Genomic DNA, 19,506 nt, shown 5'->3' with positions numbered 1-19,506 from the left:
TCTATTAGAGGACAAGAAGACGCCTCTGGTTACTGTGTGGTCCCTATACTGATTTGTATGAAAGAACTCTTTCAGTACTGAAAGAATACTAATGCAAAGTACCGACTAAATAAACAAAACTCCTCTGAACATAGTTGCAAATTAAAAATGTTTATTTATATAATAACTTCACAGTATTTTGTGAATCATTGTTTACAAAAAGGGAACATAGAAGAATAGGTTTTTCTTAAAAAAATGAATTTCTTTGTCCAAGAGGCACAAAAATGAACACTTTTGATGTTTTAAGGTGGAGTTTGTTCCCTCAAGTGAGTGCAAACATCATCATTTTTAAAATAATTTGAAAGCTTTATAAGCTTCAAAATTCTGTATGAAACTGGTTGTGTTTTTCTGGTTTATCATGTGTTAATTCTACAGCTTAATAATAATCTTGATTGTGTATCTGTTCTGTTAGTGAGATATGAGAGTGAAAGTGATAACTTGAGTTTCACGGCAGAATATTATTTGTTGTTTAACTGCAGTAATTAATGACATTGCAGCATACAGCTTTTTACCGTAAGACATTATTCAGAATTTCTCACTGTTGACAACAGGGCTGAAGGATTTCGCAGAGTCGGTCATGAAAGCCTCGATCTCCTCCACAGTGCGAGGGACGCAGGTAAGCAGCTCGATGCCGTCAGCTGTCACTGCGATGTCATCTTCAATGCGAACCTGCAACAAGTGTTGACACAGTAGTAACATTTTCCTTGAATACCATATGGTTAAGTTTGAATGTATCATAGACCTTGGAGAATATTCAGCTTTGTCCTATACAATTTCAGAATATTGTTTCTTATTTTTTATAATATTTTGCCAACTTAGTGGCTGAGATCAGACACAGTCACTCCAACAAGGGAAGATATATGAGCGATTAGACAAACATACAGACAAATCCCTACTTTTACCATTTTATCTAAACTACTTATTTAAAATTGTCAAAGTGGACATTAAAGTTATGACCCAAACTATACATGTTAAATGTCTAATATAGATCTCAGGTATTGATACCTATTCATTTTCCTAATATTTGAAATGGTTTCAATACTCATCTTCTGCAGTATCAATGCACTGGTGCCAACTGCTTTCTTTTGTACTGTTAATGTTTACTACAGTCATTCTGTTGTTCTCTAATGCTAACCAAGAAAGAGTAACAATTGTTGCTGCCATTTTTTAACCTTGTTATATATTTGTCTTTTAATTAAAGATTTAAATTGTATGCCCTCACAGTCAAATTTTCCTTACTGTATCAAAAATGGTACTAAATATTGATTTTTTTTAAGGTACTTTATCAAAGTTAGGAGTTACAGTATTGTGACTACACTATCCTGTAGACAACTTAATTCATTTCACTGTGATTTCAATCCTACAAACACCAAACAAAACTGTGCAAGCAGACTGACCCCTCCAGAGCCGCGGAAGCGAGCCAGCACTTGGTTGTTGATGAAGCAGCTCTGGGCCGGGTTGGCCAGGGCTTGGTCCAGCAGGTGGTTGATGAAGTATATGCCAGGCTCCACGGTGAGAACCATCCTCTCCTGCACCAGGCGGCCCATCCGGAGACTCCTCAGTCCAGGCTCGTTGACACGCTCCACCCCCTTGACAACAGTACAGTTCGTGAAACCGCAGCTGCACTGTTAAAAAGACTCTGAAGCGGCATCCTTTAATTATAGTATTGAGCTAGGATTTATATTTTGGATGAAATATATGGTAGGATGTCTGCAGCCCAGACCAAACAGAGGTTGCTCCTGTCGCACAGACACACTGCCACAGGAAACAGTTTTTCCAAGTGTTGAATATTTTTTGTGAATCAGTTCTTCAAGCCATAAAATATGCCAGAGTTTCTCTGGCAGCTCACATTAAAGAATTTCATTTGATGGTGTTTCAGCTGAGTCTTCAGGTTCACTGCTCAAAACTTTTCTACCCAGATAGGAAGAAAAAAAATTCTGTCATTAAAGATGAACGATGTCCGTTCATTAAGTCGTCTCCAACAAGTCTGACTGTAATTGAAAGTAGCCCACAGTATTGTTTGTCTTGTACCCACAGACTGACTGAGCACTGCATTCACATTTGGTGAGCCCTGCCTCAGAAGTGTACTTCTCTCACTGACACTTTATGCTGCTGAACACTCAGTGGTTCAACCAGGGCTTCTGTGGGTTAACCGTCTTCTCTATTTAGTTGTCAGAAGTGCATAACTGTGCAAAATCATCCAGCGCAACCTGGAACCGTCTGTGTTCAGAGTTCAGACAACATTTTACCTTCCCTCCTCTCCTGTCCTCATCCTGAACTTGTTCCTGCAGCTTGGCCTCTTTTTGTTTCGCTCTCACTCCTGCACCGAGCGTCTCTCTATTATTGATGACACATCAGTTTTGGAGGAACAGGAATGCATTTTCTTCTCCTGTCTAAAGACTTTGACTGTTACAGCACTAACCAATGGCTGGTTGTGATGGGAGCAATCTCAGAGTTTAAGTCCTATTCTCTTACCTCAGGGTATCCTCCCACGTCGTGTACGTCGATGCCCAGCAGGTGTCCCAGGCCGTGGGGCATGAAGACGGAGCCCAGGTGGACCTTCATCATGTCCTCCACATTACCATTCAGGATGCCAGTCTTCACAAGCTCCTCCAGGTGAACCTTGTCAGCCATGCGGTGCATGTCGGTCCACTTCACACCTTCAACAGAAGCAGTTGATATTAAAGAGCTCAAGTTTCTTTGACCTTAACTTTACATTTAAGTTTACATGTATATATATGTGTGTATATATATATATATATATAAATATATATATATATATATATATATATATATATATATATATATATATATATATATATATATATATATATGTATATATATATATGTATATATATATATAAATATATATATATATTACCTGACAGCCTCTCAAAATGCAGGCATTAAACTAAAGACCATGTTTACATTTTGCTTAGAAGTGCAGTTTAAGATATATTATTTGTAAGACCCCAGGGACTGCAATTAAAATGTTTAACTACAGAAAACCACAACAACAAAGGTGCCTATAAAATGCAACGAAAGAATCAGAAGAAGAATTTGAAGTTCAAGGACAGGAGATTACATTTTCAGTGCTCTTCTTCACTTTACTTTTTGTAGGTCAACAGCTAAACCGACTTAAAGATAATAACCTGGTTTGATGGCTGCCATGACAGCTCGGGAGGATTTGAGGACAGCCTCGTAGATGGCCCTTTGGTCTGGGGTGAACTTGCCGTTGGCTGGGAAGGAGCAGGTGATGTCTGAGGAGTAGCAGTAGTACTCTCCACCCATGTCGAACAGACTGCAGGGGAAAAAACGTTTTCACTTTGCAATGAGGATATTGGATTGCTGAACACTGAACTGATTTATAGGTCCAGATCAGTGTATCATTACACCTACAAGACACGAGATCTGATTAAAATGCATTCCCAAAGAGTTTTTGAGTTATTTACAGTGTAACAAACACAGATGGCAAAACACCAGAGCAGTAATATTTCCTCTTGGATGCACTTTAGCAAAGAGCATTACAACAGGGGTGCACCAGCTGCCCCCTTAAAATAATCTGTAGAGTTTCTGAGTGAGTTATCAGACAGTTTCAGGAGTTGACTGAATCCAGAAAATAGCTGAATGTTAAAACTACTGCAAGCTACTCACCACATGTCTCCATCCAGGATTGTCTTTTCATTTGGAGCACCAGCATGGCCGTAGTGGAGAACCGAAGCATTATTGCCCCTGTTGATAAAAAATAACACAATATGGGACTGAAAACAGGTCTACATAATATAGCTATGATTAAGTACTTAAGTACTCAAGTAGATTTTATTTACATAGCTCTAAATCATAGCAAAAGTTCTCCCAGGACACTTTTCATATAAAGCAGGTTTGGACCATACCTTACTATGGTACAAGGTGGTAACTGCACTGAATGTGACGTATAAAAAGCTACCATGAAAACAATTTGGAATTGAATAATGCACCCCACTACAGCATCAAAGGCATGTTTCATCAGTTTCATCATTTCACTGTAACCCCAGTGCCTCTTCTAAGCACATTGGATAATTTTTTTTTGGCTTACAAACATTGGAAGGCAGCAAATGAGCAACAGAAGAAGAAATAACCCCAAAATTTGACTAACAAAACAAACAAATGTACTTATGATAAATATATAGTTTTTCCCTTGCTTCATTTCTTTATTCCTTTGACGATTTTCCTTAGCTTTTTAAAAAATAATTTAGTAAATCTATTCATTTCTTGCAATTTGTGAAGTTGCTCATTGCCTTGTTTCCCATGTTTTTGAAAGAAATCGCACCAATTTGCTCATGATTCAAAGATTTAAATACTTGTGAAAGGCATCTGAAAGCAGCATCAGAAAAGTTACATCGCTCCAGGTTTCAAAGGGTTTTAGGAATCACTGTGAGGATCAGTACTCATTTTTCAAGCACTTAATTTGAACAGGAAAACAGCTTTCATCCTCTAACCACTAATCCCCAGGAAGAACTCATTACACATGGCCTTTAATACAAAGGCCAAAGCATGATCAGCCACAGTGTCTCAAAATAATTCATCCATAATGACGCTGCTAGCTGACAGTAACCCTACAAAAAAGAGGAAGTTGATGTACTGTTTCAGCAGGCATGGTATGGTTAAGCTAATAAGACTCAATGATAACACGTGGTCACAGAGTTCAACTTCCTCGACATCCTAATCTCTGCATTGTTAACATGTATCTAAGGGGAAATATAATATCAGCTTCATTTTAAAACAAAACAGAAAATAAATCATTAACAAAGCCTTACGTTCCACAGATGCAGGTGTATGAGGTGTGACGCATTCCTCCCTTAGTGTAGCAGTAGTGCTGGAACAGGCTGCAAAGAAGAAAATGTAAAAAAAAAAAAAAAAAACAGTCCTTCAGAGAAAAAACCCAGTGAGTAAAAGGAAACTAAAACATTTCAGCACAGCAGAGATCACAGAAAACAGCAATTAACTGAAGGACTTTCGCTGCCCTCTTCCCGACTCCACGTCTTTTTAGTATTCATTCAGCACTCCTTCTTTAATCATCACACGTTCGAGCACATCAAACACGTCTATGGATCTGGACAGATTTGCAAAGCTTTGTATAATGATGACTCCATGTCTAATGGTGCTTCTTACACAACTGACAGCTGACATATACGAAGAAAAAAATGTATTAAATTGCAATTCAAATTATTATTTTTTCCTGTTTTGCTTGCAGCTTGACTTTAAAAGCTACAAGCAGCCAATTATGGGTTAGTTGTGTTTCTCTAAAGAAGTGTGTTTTTGGTAAATCAGAAACTCTCGTTTCACTTTGACACAATGTCCCACATAACGAAAACTAAATCTGAATAGATCTTCCATTTCATTATAACACTGCTCCTGTAATAATCTGCCTAATGTTTCATCCTATATTTCATAGAGCATGTTTCACAGGACAAAGCCATGTAAACCTCACAGTGACAGGTTTAACGGTGTAAAGCAGAACTGGGACCAAGTCGCTGTTTTGCAAATCAAATCAAAGTCTCAAGTCTTTGCACTTAAGTCCCCAGTCAAGACAGGCTAGTCCCAACTTAAGTCCTAAACTTGGAGTTTAGAGTCCTAAACAAGTAATATTGTGCTCTTCACTAAATTTCATGCAATTTTAGCATCTCAGGAATAGCAAATGAAATTTACAAAAAATCATGAATGCTTTTTGAAATGTGTACTTATTTGCTGAAACAGATCTGTTGGAAGTTGTTGGAAGTTGTTGTTGCTCCATCTCAAATATCTGATCCACATACTTAGTTTATGTACGCAAACAAAATCAACTTTGATAAAAAAAAAAAATTTCCATCTGGTGCTCAGAAATGCTAATGTTTAATTCTTAATGGTTCTGTCCTGCAACTTGATTGGATGCTGTCATGTGACAGCTTTAATGTTAGATGATTCAGGAAATTAAGATAAATGAATCGATCCTTGACACACATTTTATATGACACTTTTTAATCTTGGTCTTGGGGGAAGGTATGAAGTATTTTCAAGTCAAAAGACTCAACTACAGTTGAAGTCATGAGTCATTGGCTTTTTGAATCTAAGTCATGTGACTTAAGTCCACACCTCTGGCATTAAGTACGAGACATAATGTAGAAAAATTCAAAACAGGCAAAAACCCCAAAGTACTCGCTTCATTGCACCTATACTAACGGTCATACAGTTAATGGAGTGTCAACATGCATTCTGATGTATCTTTTGATTCTTCCCCCTGACTCAGACATGTAGTGTAGATGTAAACATAGCTATAATAAAGTAGACCTACATGGGCATGAAAATAAAGGATTATTAAAAAAATGCACCACTTACCTCTCCATTTCATATTCTTTCTGTCCAGGTTTCACATGCTTCATGACCTACAGAGAATAAGTGGGATTACATGTGATTTAGTCTGACCTGTTATTGACTCTTTCATCTGATTGTTCACCCAAAGCACAAAGCCTCATAATCATTTTCTGCGTGTAATTTGGGTTGACCCCCTGTGCAAATCACACTCGAAGCTCCTCTCTGACATAACATATAACACTTTATAATGTAGATTCACTCATTATTTGCGGTTCACTTAAAGTTTATATGCAAAATGGCAATCGTAAGTAGGTAAAAACATTTCTGCTGAGCTACTGTATTACTTTCTGGAGCTTGGAGTTTCTTTTTTTTCCCTTTTTGTTTATGTGATGCTTGTGGGCGTCCCCACTTTTAACACAACACCACAATGAACAGAATGAATTGTGTATTATTCCCACAGTCTGCAGGATTTATGCAAAGTAGGCATACAGAGTTCAAAAGTCAGCGAGTGTGAGCGCCCTCAAGCACTAACTAATTTGGGAAAACATTTTCTGTTCACACCTTCAGGAAGGTTATACCTGAATATCTACCAGAAAGGGGAGGGGGGGGGGGGTTGAGACACCTGGGTCTGAAAACGTCTTATGATCACACTCGTAACAATGCAGGAACAACAGGAAGAAAACAATACGGAGCGCTCACGATGAGTGACTTCAGACAAGAGATAACACTGAGAGGTTAAACTGCTCCTCAACCCCTGAAGAGGTTATTCATGGTATTAAAAGTAAAATCCCGTTCAGAAGTAAAATATTGCTTTAATGTTACAGCTTATTGGTCAAAGGCTATCTCCGTTAACTGCTGGCCTCCGAGCTACCGGGAGAAGTTTAAATCGATAGCATTTAAACTGTTTAGAGCCTTAGAGGGTCCTGACATCTTGAATCCTTTGGGCAAGTTTTAAACTCAATAAGCTGCTTGATACTTCCCTACTTTAGGCGTTTAATTTCATGCTCTGAATGATTCTTTTCTTTCGGTTTCTTTCTTTTATTGTTTGAAAATTTAAAAAATACCACTGTGAGCACCCTCTTATCTATCCAAGAGAGATCTTACCATTTTATGGGCTTCACTGGAAATCCTGTTGGTGTAGCGGAGGACCTCCAGCTCCATATCGGTCTTAAGCAGACGGCTGCAAATGCAGACAGAAACAAGACGTGAGAGAGCAGCTCTTTCCTTCAGATTGCTACACTGTCAGTTTATCAAATGTTCGGCCACAGAGTATAGAGAATTCATAATACTCTCACATAGAGCTAAAGAAATAAAGTTTATCTTTCTAATATGATAATACTGTAGCTGACACAGAAAACAAATGTCTAGCAGATGGTCCTCCATCTTTTCCAAGATCATTGTATATAAGTCCTGTAGTTTCTTAAAATTCTAGTGGGAAACTCATAATGTAGTGTTGCAGGGCTGTGTGTTTTAAATCTAAGCTTTAAGGCCATATTAAAACTTTGCTTTCTGTTGCCTGGTGATCTCACCATTTCACATTCATTTGTTAGAAAAGCTACACCTTGGGTAGCTTGATAGAGGAGTGTATTAATAATTTCCACAATAACAGAGCCAAATAACACAAAGCATTGGTAACCAATAGTAACGCTAATGAAAGTCCAGCCCATTATAAAGAGAGCCATGTGAGCTCCATAGAGAAGAGGGGGCAGAGGGGTTCAATCAAGTCTTTCTCCCCAGGAGGTGTGCCTGAAAAGCATTCCTCCTTATTTCAGAAAATGTCAATTCATCTGGAGGGTGCAAACTCTAATGCCAAGGACAACCAGGCAAGCACGAAGTCCATTACATCTTTGCGGACTGGCTTCTCACTCTGCAAGGGAAAATAACAAGCCAAAGAAAAGCTCCTGTTTCTGATTGCAGACACACAATTACCTAACTGGGTAGCTGTAATTGTTAAGGGTTTGTGAGTTAAAAATGGCAACATTTTTCTGAAGAACTTTTAGGGTAATTAAGAGAGAGACTACAGTACAGTCTTTGCTTACCATTCCACAATGACCGGGTGTAAAAGAGTGTTGTTCACTTGGAAGCTGATTAAAAAAAAGGAACAGGAAACGGTCAAATTAAAAACAGAAATGAGGCTTTGGTAAAAGTTCAATAAGGAAGATGTCTTCCCCCACATTCTGGCGTTATTCCCCCATAACTTGATGTCTGCTGTTTCCTGCAGTTCTGTTTTTCTCTGTAACTTCCTTTTTCCCATACTGTTAGAATCCCTGCATTAACAGTTTCAACATCACTATACTTTACCACTGATCTTCAGTCCCCACTGGAGACTTGGAATGGTTTGTTTTATAGTAATAACATTATTGTTTATCTAAATGCAGTCAGGTCGGTTGTTCTCATTAGTCACTTGGACACAAAATTGTGGGAAAATAGGGTTCAAATTGAAGAATTCTGAGGCTAACCTTGAAATATTATTGTCTTTTAGACCTTACCTATCTTATCTTACTCACCTTACCCATTTCCTCTCAATCACCACTATTACCACTAAGACATCCATGGAGACTAAATTGAAAGGTGCCTTCAACCACATGTTGGTTATACTACACTAACATCAGTGGCGAAGCATTGCATCCTGTTCTATGTGCCATCTTTATATGGGCTTCTGGTTAATGAAGGTGCTTTAAACTGATGGAGTTTCATGGGAACAACATCAATGATTATTTTTTAGTTCAAATTGATCCAAATGGATAGTTTAGCTTTGAAATACGAATACAAGACTTCTTCTTCAAAGCAACTGGGGTCAGAGTCTTGAACAGATAAAATGGTGTCACATAAAAAAAGAACAAGGTGTCATAAAAAAAGAACAAGGACCAGTGATAAGAACAACAGAAACACTGCCATTAATTGATAATTAACAAGCAAAAGCAAGATTGCTTGCTTTAATAAATTATATTTTAGAATTAGAATTAGGTTAATCAGCCACATTCAGTATGCATGAGAGTCTGTTGTATCCTTGGTTATAGAACAAAAAAACAATAACCTCCCCAAACAAAATATAATTATGTAAATGCAAAGTGGCGCCAATTAAATATACCGACTAATTCCTTCAAAGGAGGCTTCACGGCAGATGCTCCCGCTATCTGTATTCTGACCTCGCTGCATAGAGAAAAACACACACAGAAACAACAGAAATCACCACCAAGTGCATTCAAATGTCAATACAGTTCATTAAAGTGGTTTATATCCAGACTGATGATCTATTCCATAATGACAGATGGACAAGCTGTTGAATGTTGTAGAACTGGTACAAGGAGTGTAAATTTAATTTCAAAGCATTGTTTTTAGAGGTTGAATATAATAATCTGGTATTTGAGAGCTGACAATTTTGAGGATTCAGGTATTCAACAGCTGATATTTTGTGTCAATAATTAACAGTGTACACACAAACACAATGAGAAGAACTCTGTTTTCATTCTTAAAATGATGAGGGCGCTGCCACAGCTAACGTAAGACAAGGTGAAGAAGGGCGAGGCAGATCTGATCGGACATTTTACAGACTACCAGCTTTAAAGTTGATCCAGTTAAATACTCCCACACCACAAGAACTGGTCCTTTGATCAGTCATCTGATATCAAATAAATCTCTCACTGTGACCAGTTAGAAATGAGCACTGTTGTAACTACACTCTACGCAAAGAAACCATCAGCATACCAGTGTTAGCAGCTGATATTTTGTGTCAATAATTAACAGTGTACACACAAACACAATGAGAAGAACTCTGTTTTCATTCTTAAAATGATGAGGGCGCTGCCACAGCTAACTTAAGACAAGTTGAAGAAGAGCGAGGCAGATCTGATTGGACATTTTATAGACTATCATCTTTAAGGTTGATCCTCCCACACCACAAAAATTGGTCCTTTGATCAGTCATCTGATATCAAATAACACTGTAAATCTCTCACTGTGACCAGTTAGAAATGAGCACTGTTGTAACTACACTCTACGCAACGAAACCATCAGCATACCAGTGTTAGCAGCACTGCTGGTCTCAGGTTGGACAGGACATCAACAATCTGTGAGGAAGCAGACAGGGATTAATTAGAAGACTGAGACAGGCAGTAGAGCAGCAGACACAACACACACCAGTTTCCTTCTGCTCTCAGTCGGAAGAGTAAAGGTCACTCTGGCAGACGCCGTTGTGACTACGTGGTCTCTCTGGTATTCAGCAGCACAGTGAACGACAAACCTCAAGCGACTTTATTACTCCTCTGCCAACAGCCTAAATGCCAGATAACAGATCCTGACTCAGTGCTCACAGACACGGCTGATATTTGTGAAGTTATTATTAATAATACCTCTAAAATTGACTTCCTAAAACATTTACTGCAGACAAAGCCCTTGCTAACACCTAAAATTTTAATCGTAGTTTTATCTTGAGAAGTAATTGTTCTTCTGCTTAAACGTTTTAAATGCTGTTGTGAGGATATCATTCTCAGCTTAATAGTGATTCAGTGATCCAATGATTACCTGCTACAATAAGTTCAACCTGAAAAAATAAGAGGCTGTCTCAAACATTTCATCATAAATCTGACTTTTTTTTTTTAATCTCTCATAAGAAGACATCTGAGTTTTAAAAATATTTCATGCATGAATAAGATTTGTTCTGGTGCGCTGCAGTTGCAAACCACTTGAGTAAAACCTGGCTGCCAGTAAAATAAGGCCGGACAGAGGGACTCAAACCGCAAACCCATCAAGTTGCATTTACAGTTTACACCCATGGCTGTTAAAACATGGATGCTTCACACACATCTACAACCTGGCAGCACAGAGGATCTATACAATCAGCACAGTTTCAAGGTGGGCACCCAAGACTAGTGTCACAAATTCAGTATCTGACCGAATGTCACCACTTCTGTTCCTGATTTATGACTTTGGGTAATTGCCAAAAACAGAATTTTGCAGAGCATTATGATGCTCTGTTAAGTTAAACTTTGACCTTTAGGATATAAAATGTCGTCACTTCATCACTTTATCCTATTGGACATTTGTGTGAAATTTGTGTGAGAACTTGCATATAAATTCCTAGGTTACTGCCAAAAATATGTTTTGTGAAATCACAGTGACCTTGACCTTTGACAACCAAATTCTTATCGGTTCATCCTTGAGTCCAAGTGGACATTTGTGCAAACCTCTAGAGAGTCCCTCTAGAGGTTTCTGAGATATCGCAAAATGACACAGATGCAAGATCACCGTGACCTTGTACAAACAAAATAGAATCAATTCATTGTTAAGTCCTAGTGGACATTTGTGCCAAATTTGAATAAATGCCCTCAAGGCGTTCTTGAGATATTGTGTTCACAAGAATGGGATGGACAGACAGATGTAGATACGAATGGACTTACACATCACCTGCCCAGAGGCATAACAATGTGAACACTAATGTGGTTTTCTAAAATAAAGAGCATACTTGCAGCAGAACAAGATAGGTTTGAAGAGGTTAATGTGACTCACTGCACATACTTAAAAAACATCACAAAATATGGATATTAAAAAACTCATGAATGCAAACACCTGCCTGATACTTAAAAAGGATGAAAAACACATTATTCACATTTTTCTCCATAACCTGCTGAATTCAACAATCGGAAAGGGAACTGTTTGCATGTTAAGCAGGGCAGCACTGATAAAACAGTGTGTCTGCAACAACACCTTCCATGTCTGAATGTTTGAAAAATAGAAAACTGTTCAAATATTCATGCACTGGTTCTGATGATAAAAACAAAACACAAAAAAATCTTATCTTTGACTTTTTTTCTGTAGGCAGCACTGCCAACTGAATGCTGAGCACCAGCAACTGATTTCTTTAACTAGCTGACAGTATTAGTTAAACAAATGCAGGGGCCATTATTATTTGATTCAGTTTTTTTTTTAATAATATACGTCTGTGTTGCTATTGCTTCATGAAAGAATTGCCTGTTGATTGAGGTGATGATTTCTATCTTACCCTGTGACTAATAAGGAATCTAACACCTCAGGCAGGTGCAGAGGTTTAAAAATACTGGAAATATCAGCAGGATGAGTCATCAAACAGTCACAGCATAAATATAGAAATGAATGTACAATTCTATGTGATCATTTCAAACACAAACTTCTAAGTGATTTGTTGGCAAGTGAAAGCTGTTATATTATAGTCTGATTGTTTTGATTTGTCAACATGCACACCTCCGAAATAGCTCTGGAGCTGTCAACTCTCCAATACAGCTCCGCTGGGAATCTGCTGTCAACACTGATATACATGACCGTTTTCCCAAACTCTCAAAATAAGCAAATACAGACTGTCTGAACTGAAGGTATTTTTTATACCAGACTAAAATGAAAAGAATGTATTTGCATGTAACACATTTAAAATGAAATTCAAATTAAAAATCCCTAAAGAATACTGGTGGTTGATATCTTTCAGAAGTAAACACACTGATGAAATAATCTGCCAAATTAATTCTCAGTGTGATGCTCCGTATGCTCTGTTTGAAACCAACTTCTGTCCACTTTTTCTCAGTCAATAGGCATGGGCGGCATGATCAGTACTAAAAAACGCTGGCGAGGACATGTTTTCCCCGTAAAAGGTCCTCGTACAAAATGACTAATGGTGCTACTATCTACTAAGGCACTCGTGTCCTTTGCTGTAACTTCATGAAGGTGACTGAACATCAAGGTTCGGTTACTGCACAGAAAAAGGTCACGCTCTCTCTCTCTCTCTCTCTCTCTCTCTCACACACACACACACACACACACACACACACACACACACACACACACACACACACACACACACACACACAGTTAAGACAAGCAGCAGCACGGGCAGACTTACATCACAGGTGTATTGCACCTCATCCACAGCATACTTCTCCTTGAAGTGTTCTTTCGAATAGATCCTGTCAACAGATGGAAAAATCCGACTGGTAAAGAAACAACAAAGACTCACTCAGCATTTTAACCCTCATCCTATCTAATGGGGTACCTGCAGACCCCAAAGGAACAGTTTTTGTTATATCTCACATGAGTTTTATTCTGTCTTTCCAAATTTTCAGGACTTCCTCAATCAATTTGTTAATTAAAAAAACAACCATTAATAATGAAAAGAATAAAAAGAAGATGAAGAATGCTTTTATTTTATCATGTTTCATTAAAATCACTGAGAACAAAATGATATTAGAATAAAAAAAACAATAAATAAACTTTTAGGAACTACTGTGAACAGTACTTGGGATAAAAGCTGCACTTTGTATTTAAATATATATTTTTGTTTTACACAAGTGCTGTATAATCCTTCTGTTTTTGTTATTGCCAGTTGACATTTATTACATAACTAATAATGTTTTGAAAAGAAACAAGTTAACATTTTGCTATGATGGTTTTTTCTTCAAGTAGTTTATTCTTGGGGGTTGGCAGTCTTTGTATGTTAAATACGTTGGAAGTATGATGGTCAGTCTCTGAAAACATAAGCGCTGGGTTATGCTACAGTTCAGGTAGACACCAGCAGAACTGAAGTATTCAGGACAGAGATCAAAAGGGAGTAGCAAAACTAATAAAGGAGGCAGTATTTTTAAGTGCTGATCAAGTAACTCTTGATCGGAAAGGACCTTGTATACGTGTCAGATAGCAAAATTCTTTGGAGGTTTATAGCAAACATGTGACATGGTCAAGAGTCTGCAGATTATTTCCAGATCATTATGTCCAGTGAATGTATCACTGTATGCACCACTCCTTTAAAGCCACAACCTGTCATCATGAAATAAGCCTAGTGTAGCAATTAGCACACTGTCAGGCTTTTAAAAAAAACTGCAAAATATGTAGAATAGTTTGTTTAATTCGTAAGTTCATGTCATTTTAAAGTTGTATTTTTGACCATTTGCAAGAGTATTACGATTTTTTTTTTTTTTAAATACAATTTTAAAAAGTAATAAATACAACTTATTTGGGTAATTTACTCTTTTTACAGATATGTAGCATGGGGACTGTGAATAGTGCAGCAAGCTTTGGTGTCAGTATAGTCTAACGTGCCTGAGGTGGTTTTGGTGATGAAAAAAATCTTTTAAAGTCTTAAACGGTTCTCGGTGGCATTTACACTAAATTCTTAAAAAGAGACATAAACAGTTTGTATTGAGAAAATATAGTTCATACTGGGTGTAAAAGATGTAACTGTATCACACATGACTTTGTCAACCCTTTCTTCAAGTTACAGCCCACGGCTATAACGACTGTTGGCCATGCACACAGCTCTTTGAAGATTAGTGTGACTCACTCTCCCATCCAAGTAGCATAGCTTTCAGGCAGTTTGGGAACAAAAAGGATGGATTTCCCAGAGTCCACATCAATGGCTCCATAACAGTCAGGCTCGGTTACTCCAAAAGCCCAGTGGAAGAAAGACTCCTGCAGAATTGAAAGAATCAGCCAAAGCATTAGTGAGGGAGATTATAACAGTTGGCCAGAGAAAAAAGTGACGTCGGGTCAGACTATTACATAAGAAAAAACCAAGATGTCCTTGCTTGGGCCAGTTCACAGAGGTGAACACAGAGCTCAACAACCAAATAAACTTTCAATGTGCTCTTTGATTTTTGTTCAAAAACAATCATAGTCACAAGCTTAGACGAGAGTCTTAAAAGAAGTTATATTATGGACACAAGTGATTTCTCTGTAAAGTGGCTAGCCTCCATATTTTTGACAGAGCTTGAAGATTAGCATTGACAGAGAAGCCAAGAACTGAATTTTACTTTCACAGAAGCCAGGTGAGGTTTTGGTGGCACCTGGGTAGAATGGCTTTAGCAACTGAGCACAACATACTGAGAGGCAACTGAAACAGACAGGCTGCCTGGATTTAAACTCACTGGACTGATAAATAAATGCAAGACTCTGCCCCTACCTTAGCCTCAGTTTTGCACTAATTCCAAAGTCAACTAAGGACTACCCACCTGTCTGAAAAGGAGGTCTGTGTCCGTGCAGTACCTCTGCTTCTGCTCTCCACCCTGCAGCACCACCACTGACTGCGGCACCACTCCGTCTTTGTCTTTTAGCCCTCTGCAAAGTCGTTGACGATTCTCTGCAAACAGAGCAGCAGACACCCTCAGGGTCTCGTTACCCAGCCAGTAGGTAGGTCTGAAAGGACAGGGAGACAGAAGAAGACAGGGTGGCTTATTGGTTGGAGAGACAGACTTTCAACTGAAGGACTCTAAGTCAAAATTGGGATTACCCTGTAATTAACTCCACATGCCTAAAATAAATTCTTTTTTTTTTCACCTGATCCCTTCTATCATTCAACTATTCTCTGATATTGTAGTGCTGATATCAAATCCATTTCAATAATTTGACATTTTGACCCCTCTCTCTGAAATCTGATAATCAAAGCTTTGGTAGCAAATTCTGTAAGCAAATTCAGGAAAACTGTCCGTCTTCTGAGCAAAGACAGAGGACCCATATGTTTTCAGTACTCTCTGGAGGTAGTCCTAAGGATTTGGTCAGTACATTTCGGCCTAAAGAGGTAGGTGAACCGCCACTCAGCCTGCCCTCAGAAAGAGTCTAGATAGAGATATAGACAGAAGGACCTCCTTGTAACTGATAGGTCTTGGTTATAAATCTCTGCTCTCTGGCCATGGCTTTGCTGATAAGATAACACAAATGACATATCTGATTCAGCCTGGACTGTACCAAAGGTTAATCCATAACCTCATAGTATTTTATGGCTCAAGGATTTCGGGATCATTCACTGCTGGCTGAGTATACAGGTGTAAGTGGGTATCTGTGAGGACGGATCAGCCCCAGTGAGGTGGTAAATTATGTCTTTTATTGAAGGAGGTAGACACAATCATGTACTGCAATCCAAACACACCACAGGATAATAGCCCAGGGATAAAAAAAAGAAGAAAAAGCTTGGTAAATGTATCATGTTTCACAGTTTCTCATCACAGTTTCTGGTGTTGTAACAGATTACATAATGTCATAAGATGTGCCCGATGTTTGTGCCAACCTCTGGCAGAGATCACCTTATATCTGCTGACTGCTGACAACTTAATGATTACCACAGCAGATTCTTGTAAGGTTTTATCAAATGATCATAAGCAGTCTGTCTGGATTGCGTCGTTATCACAAGAGAATTAATCTTGTTCTATTGCAATAAGATAATTATTTTCATGACTTTAATGCACATTTACCCCTTGGTCTGGCAGATACTCCATGCATATAAACTGCTACATTACCATTTACCTACAATACTGCAATTTTAGTTTTTTGTGGGTCCCCTTATTGTAGTTACATCTTCAATTAGTTGTCTAACCTCTGAATTATTTACCTTATTGGATACTGCACTTACAAAAAACAACCTCATCACATAAAAGTAACCACATGGGAATGAATCAACTACAGTGAAGCTGCATTGTTAATGCTGTCAGACACCTACCAACTTTAAATACATAAAAACACAACACAAGGATGGTGGTGCAGTTTTTGAGGATAAGTTTTGTAAGTTAGTAATTAACCCATAGTTAAGACCAGTGAATCCCAAACTGGGGTTAGAATCCAAAGATAAATTGAGAAGCAATACTGCATACTTTCACTTCTTGAAATAAAAAAATAGACACCTATGTTGCGAGAGGTCACAAGCCAAAAATGGTAAGGAACTCACTGTGTTTACTATAGGATATTATAAGGTTTTCAAAGCAGCTACGCATGCTTAATTCAGTTTTAAACATTAACAGTCTGAAAGTTAGCTTAATTTCAGAGCAGTTAAACTTTTTACTGAGTGCAGCTGAAATTGACTAGCTCCAGCTTTTGATGTAGCCTGTTTTGAGGAAGTCCTGACTGGATAAAGTGTTATAACATATCTCCTCAGAAATCAATAGTGTAAAAACTTCACTCCATCCATACGATATTGAACTCCAAAACATTGGTTGACAGTGAAACAGTCAGTGACAGCTGATCTGCCTGGCAACAGCTACATTATCACAGGAGCTCGCGAGCTTAGTGAAGTAACATTAACGCGTCTGTGTTTAGTAACACTTTCAGGAAATGCAAAAAGCGAAAAACGACTCTGACTCTGTCAACCTGTAATAAAAACATTTCTAGTCAGTCGTGGCAGTGTCATAAATTAGGAAACTCAACTCACTGTGGTGCTGCAGCCATGTTGATGTACTGGTCCAGAGTGTCACGTGCTGTCAGTCACGTGAGTTTTGTTCGACTCAGGCGCCAATCAGCTGACGTGGCGATGTGCTGCATTCAGGGTTATAGGAAATACTACTTTCAAGCAAAGAGTTACGTTGAGGGGCTCTTATAATGTTATTTTTTCAACTTCGACTGTCGTTCACAAGGTGCTGCAGTCAATAAGATAAAAACGCCATCAAATACGTTAAAAAAACAATTTCAAATGAAAATCAATAAAAAGAAGTGGGTCCAAACCATGACCCCCGTGCTGCTAACGAATATGTCGGTGAAAGTTATTCACCCCCTAAATGTCACATCATTGCAGTACCCTAGTAAGTTGCAAATAATGCCCACAGTAATGCAGCTGCGGTGGTATCTCCCACAACAACAATATACAATACAATACATTGCACTACAATACAAAAGGCGACAAAACAACACAATACAATACAAAAGGTTACAATACAATGCAATAGAAAGCAGCAAGTAGGCCCACACAAACAGGTGCAGGGAATAGTCTTATACAGGACACATGATTTATTTTATGGCCACCCTATAATTTATTTTATTTATTTTTGTTATATATTTTATTCATGGAGTAAATAGCTGTGCTTGTGTAAAGTATGAAATCCAGTGAGGACTATATTAATGCCTATATAATGCCTTTATGAGGCCTATAAACATTGTTGCTTTGAGATGTTATTAATATAGATGCAGCTGAAAAAAAAAAAAAAACTTTCAAAGGTTAATCTTTTATGTAGGCCGGGCTTTTAAAAGGCCTATAATATACAGAGTAGTCTCATAGGCCTACAGACATCATCCAGCTGTCGGATCCTTGTTTATTTCTTTATTATTTTAAGCTACATCAGCAGTTATAGCCTACATTTTTTTCTAATTTGAAAGAGAAATAGCACATAAAATAATTAAAGACATGTGACCTTGTAGAGTCACACAGGAGATCTGTTTTTTTTTTTTTTTGTTTTTTTTTAGTCATGTGCTGAAGAAGTGAAATTATCCATGGTCATGAATATAAATGAGTCCACACTAACACAATTAGAACATATTATATAATCTACAGGGAACACCCAAATACTTACACATGCATGTGCACCAGATGCTATAAATTAATTATTTATACAAATAAATTGTTTCTGGTGCTTAGTAAGGCTTTTTTTCTTCTTTTTTTAAGCTGTGCCCTCAAAACTACTGTTAAATACTCTCATTTATCTCTGCTGAATTTCCATTTCACCACAAGGCAAAGGTATTCAGTTACCATGCTGAAGCTCTTGTACATATTAAACCCTCAATATTCTGAAAACAAAGTATTTTAAGAGACCTTCAGAGAAGTGCATCAAAAAATAACAGTGGACAGTGTACTGTCTCTCTTGGTTTGATTCTTCAGTGGTGATTTTACAGTAAAAACAGTAGGGGGAGATGCAACTCTCTTTTGTCACAATGGAGGGAGACTTTGAGAAATAATTAATTATTTTGTGTGACTGCAGATACATGATGCAGGTAACTTTACACAATGTGTCATAAAAGACAGCATCCAAGCTGAGATGACAGACTGTCAAGAGGCTCGGCATACTTACAATGAAACATGAGCAGCGTTCACTGTGATGACAGGGAGATATGGTTATAAGACATTTTGACGCCTACTTGTTTTTCTGCAGAAATAAAGTTTTTAATAGTTTCATAAACACTAATCGTTGGAGATGCAAGTTATCTTTGATGTTTTTTTTTTTTTTAAATCTCATTGGAGGAAGATGGGGGATTTACCATAGGCTAAACTGTTGGAATTTATGGACTAAAGGATAGTTAAGTGCTCTATAACGATAAGATTCAAGTTTTTGCAAACGCCATTTGTCCCTATATAAACCCCTTTAAAGTTTGTACTCTTTATTTGGACTTAATGTTTTGCTGAAAAATGAACAGTGCAGACTTATTT

The 19,506-nt window shown here is 37.9% G+C and overlaps 1 protein-coding gene across 1 annotated transcript; it reads right to left on the bottom strand.

Moving 5' to 3' along the window:
* Positions 1 to 134: 134 nt before the first annotated feature.
* Positions 135 to 17,656, bottom strand: pepd (peptidase D). The gene is made up of 15 exons (XM_042483676.2): positions 17,524 to 17,656; positions 15,338 to 15,521; positions 14,671 to 14,798; positions 13,237 to 13,300; positions 10,391 to 10,438; positions 9,461 to 9,522; positions 8,409 to 8,453; positions 7,474 to 7,549; positions 6,394 to 6,440; positions 4,836 to 4,904; positions 3,694 to 3,771; positions 3,192 to 3,340; positions 2,515 to 2,699; positions 1,437 to 1,628; positions 135 to 708 (listed from the first exon to the last, which is right to left on the bottom strand). The coding sequence occupies exons 1-15, from the start codon at positions 17,538 to 17,540 to the stop codon at positions 565 to 567; spliced, it is 1,488 nt and encodes a 495-aa protein (XP_042339610.2). The 5' UTR covers positions 17,541 to 17,656; the 3' UTR covers positions 135 to 564.
* Positions 17,657 to 19,506: the final 1,850 nt, after the last annotated feature.

This window comes from Plectropomus leopardus, chromosome 1 (assembly GCF_026936395.1).
Source record: "Plectropomus leopardus strain MGB_pleo_1.0 chromosome 1, ASM2693639v1, whole genome shotgun sequence".
Classification (NCBI taxonomy): Eukaryota; Metazoa; Chordata; class Actinopteri; order Perciformes; family Serranidae; genus Plectropomus; species Plectropomus leopardus.
The sequence above is the reverse complement of the archived record's forward strand: the minus strand, read 5'-3'. Positions and strand labels throughout refer to the sequence as shown.

Bases quoted from the DNA above. Each gene is read 5' to 3' on its own strand.
- pepd (XM_042483676.2), bottom strand. The intron at 9,523-10,390 runs GTATGCTGATGG...TTCTCTATGCAG, and splicing joins CAGCAGTGCTGCTAACACTG to CGAGGTCAGAATACAGATAG. The intron at 8,454-9,460 runs GTATATTTAATT...TTTTTTAATCAG, and splicing joins TCCTTTGAAGGAATTAGTCG to CTTCCAAGTGAACAACACTC.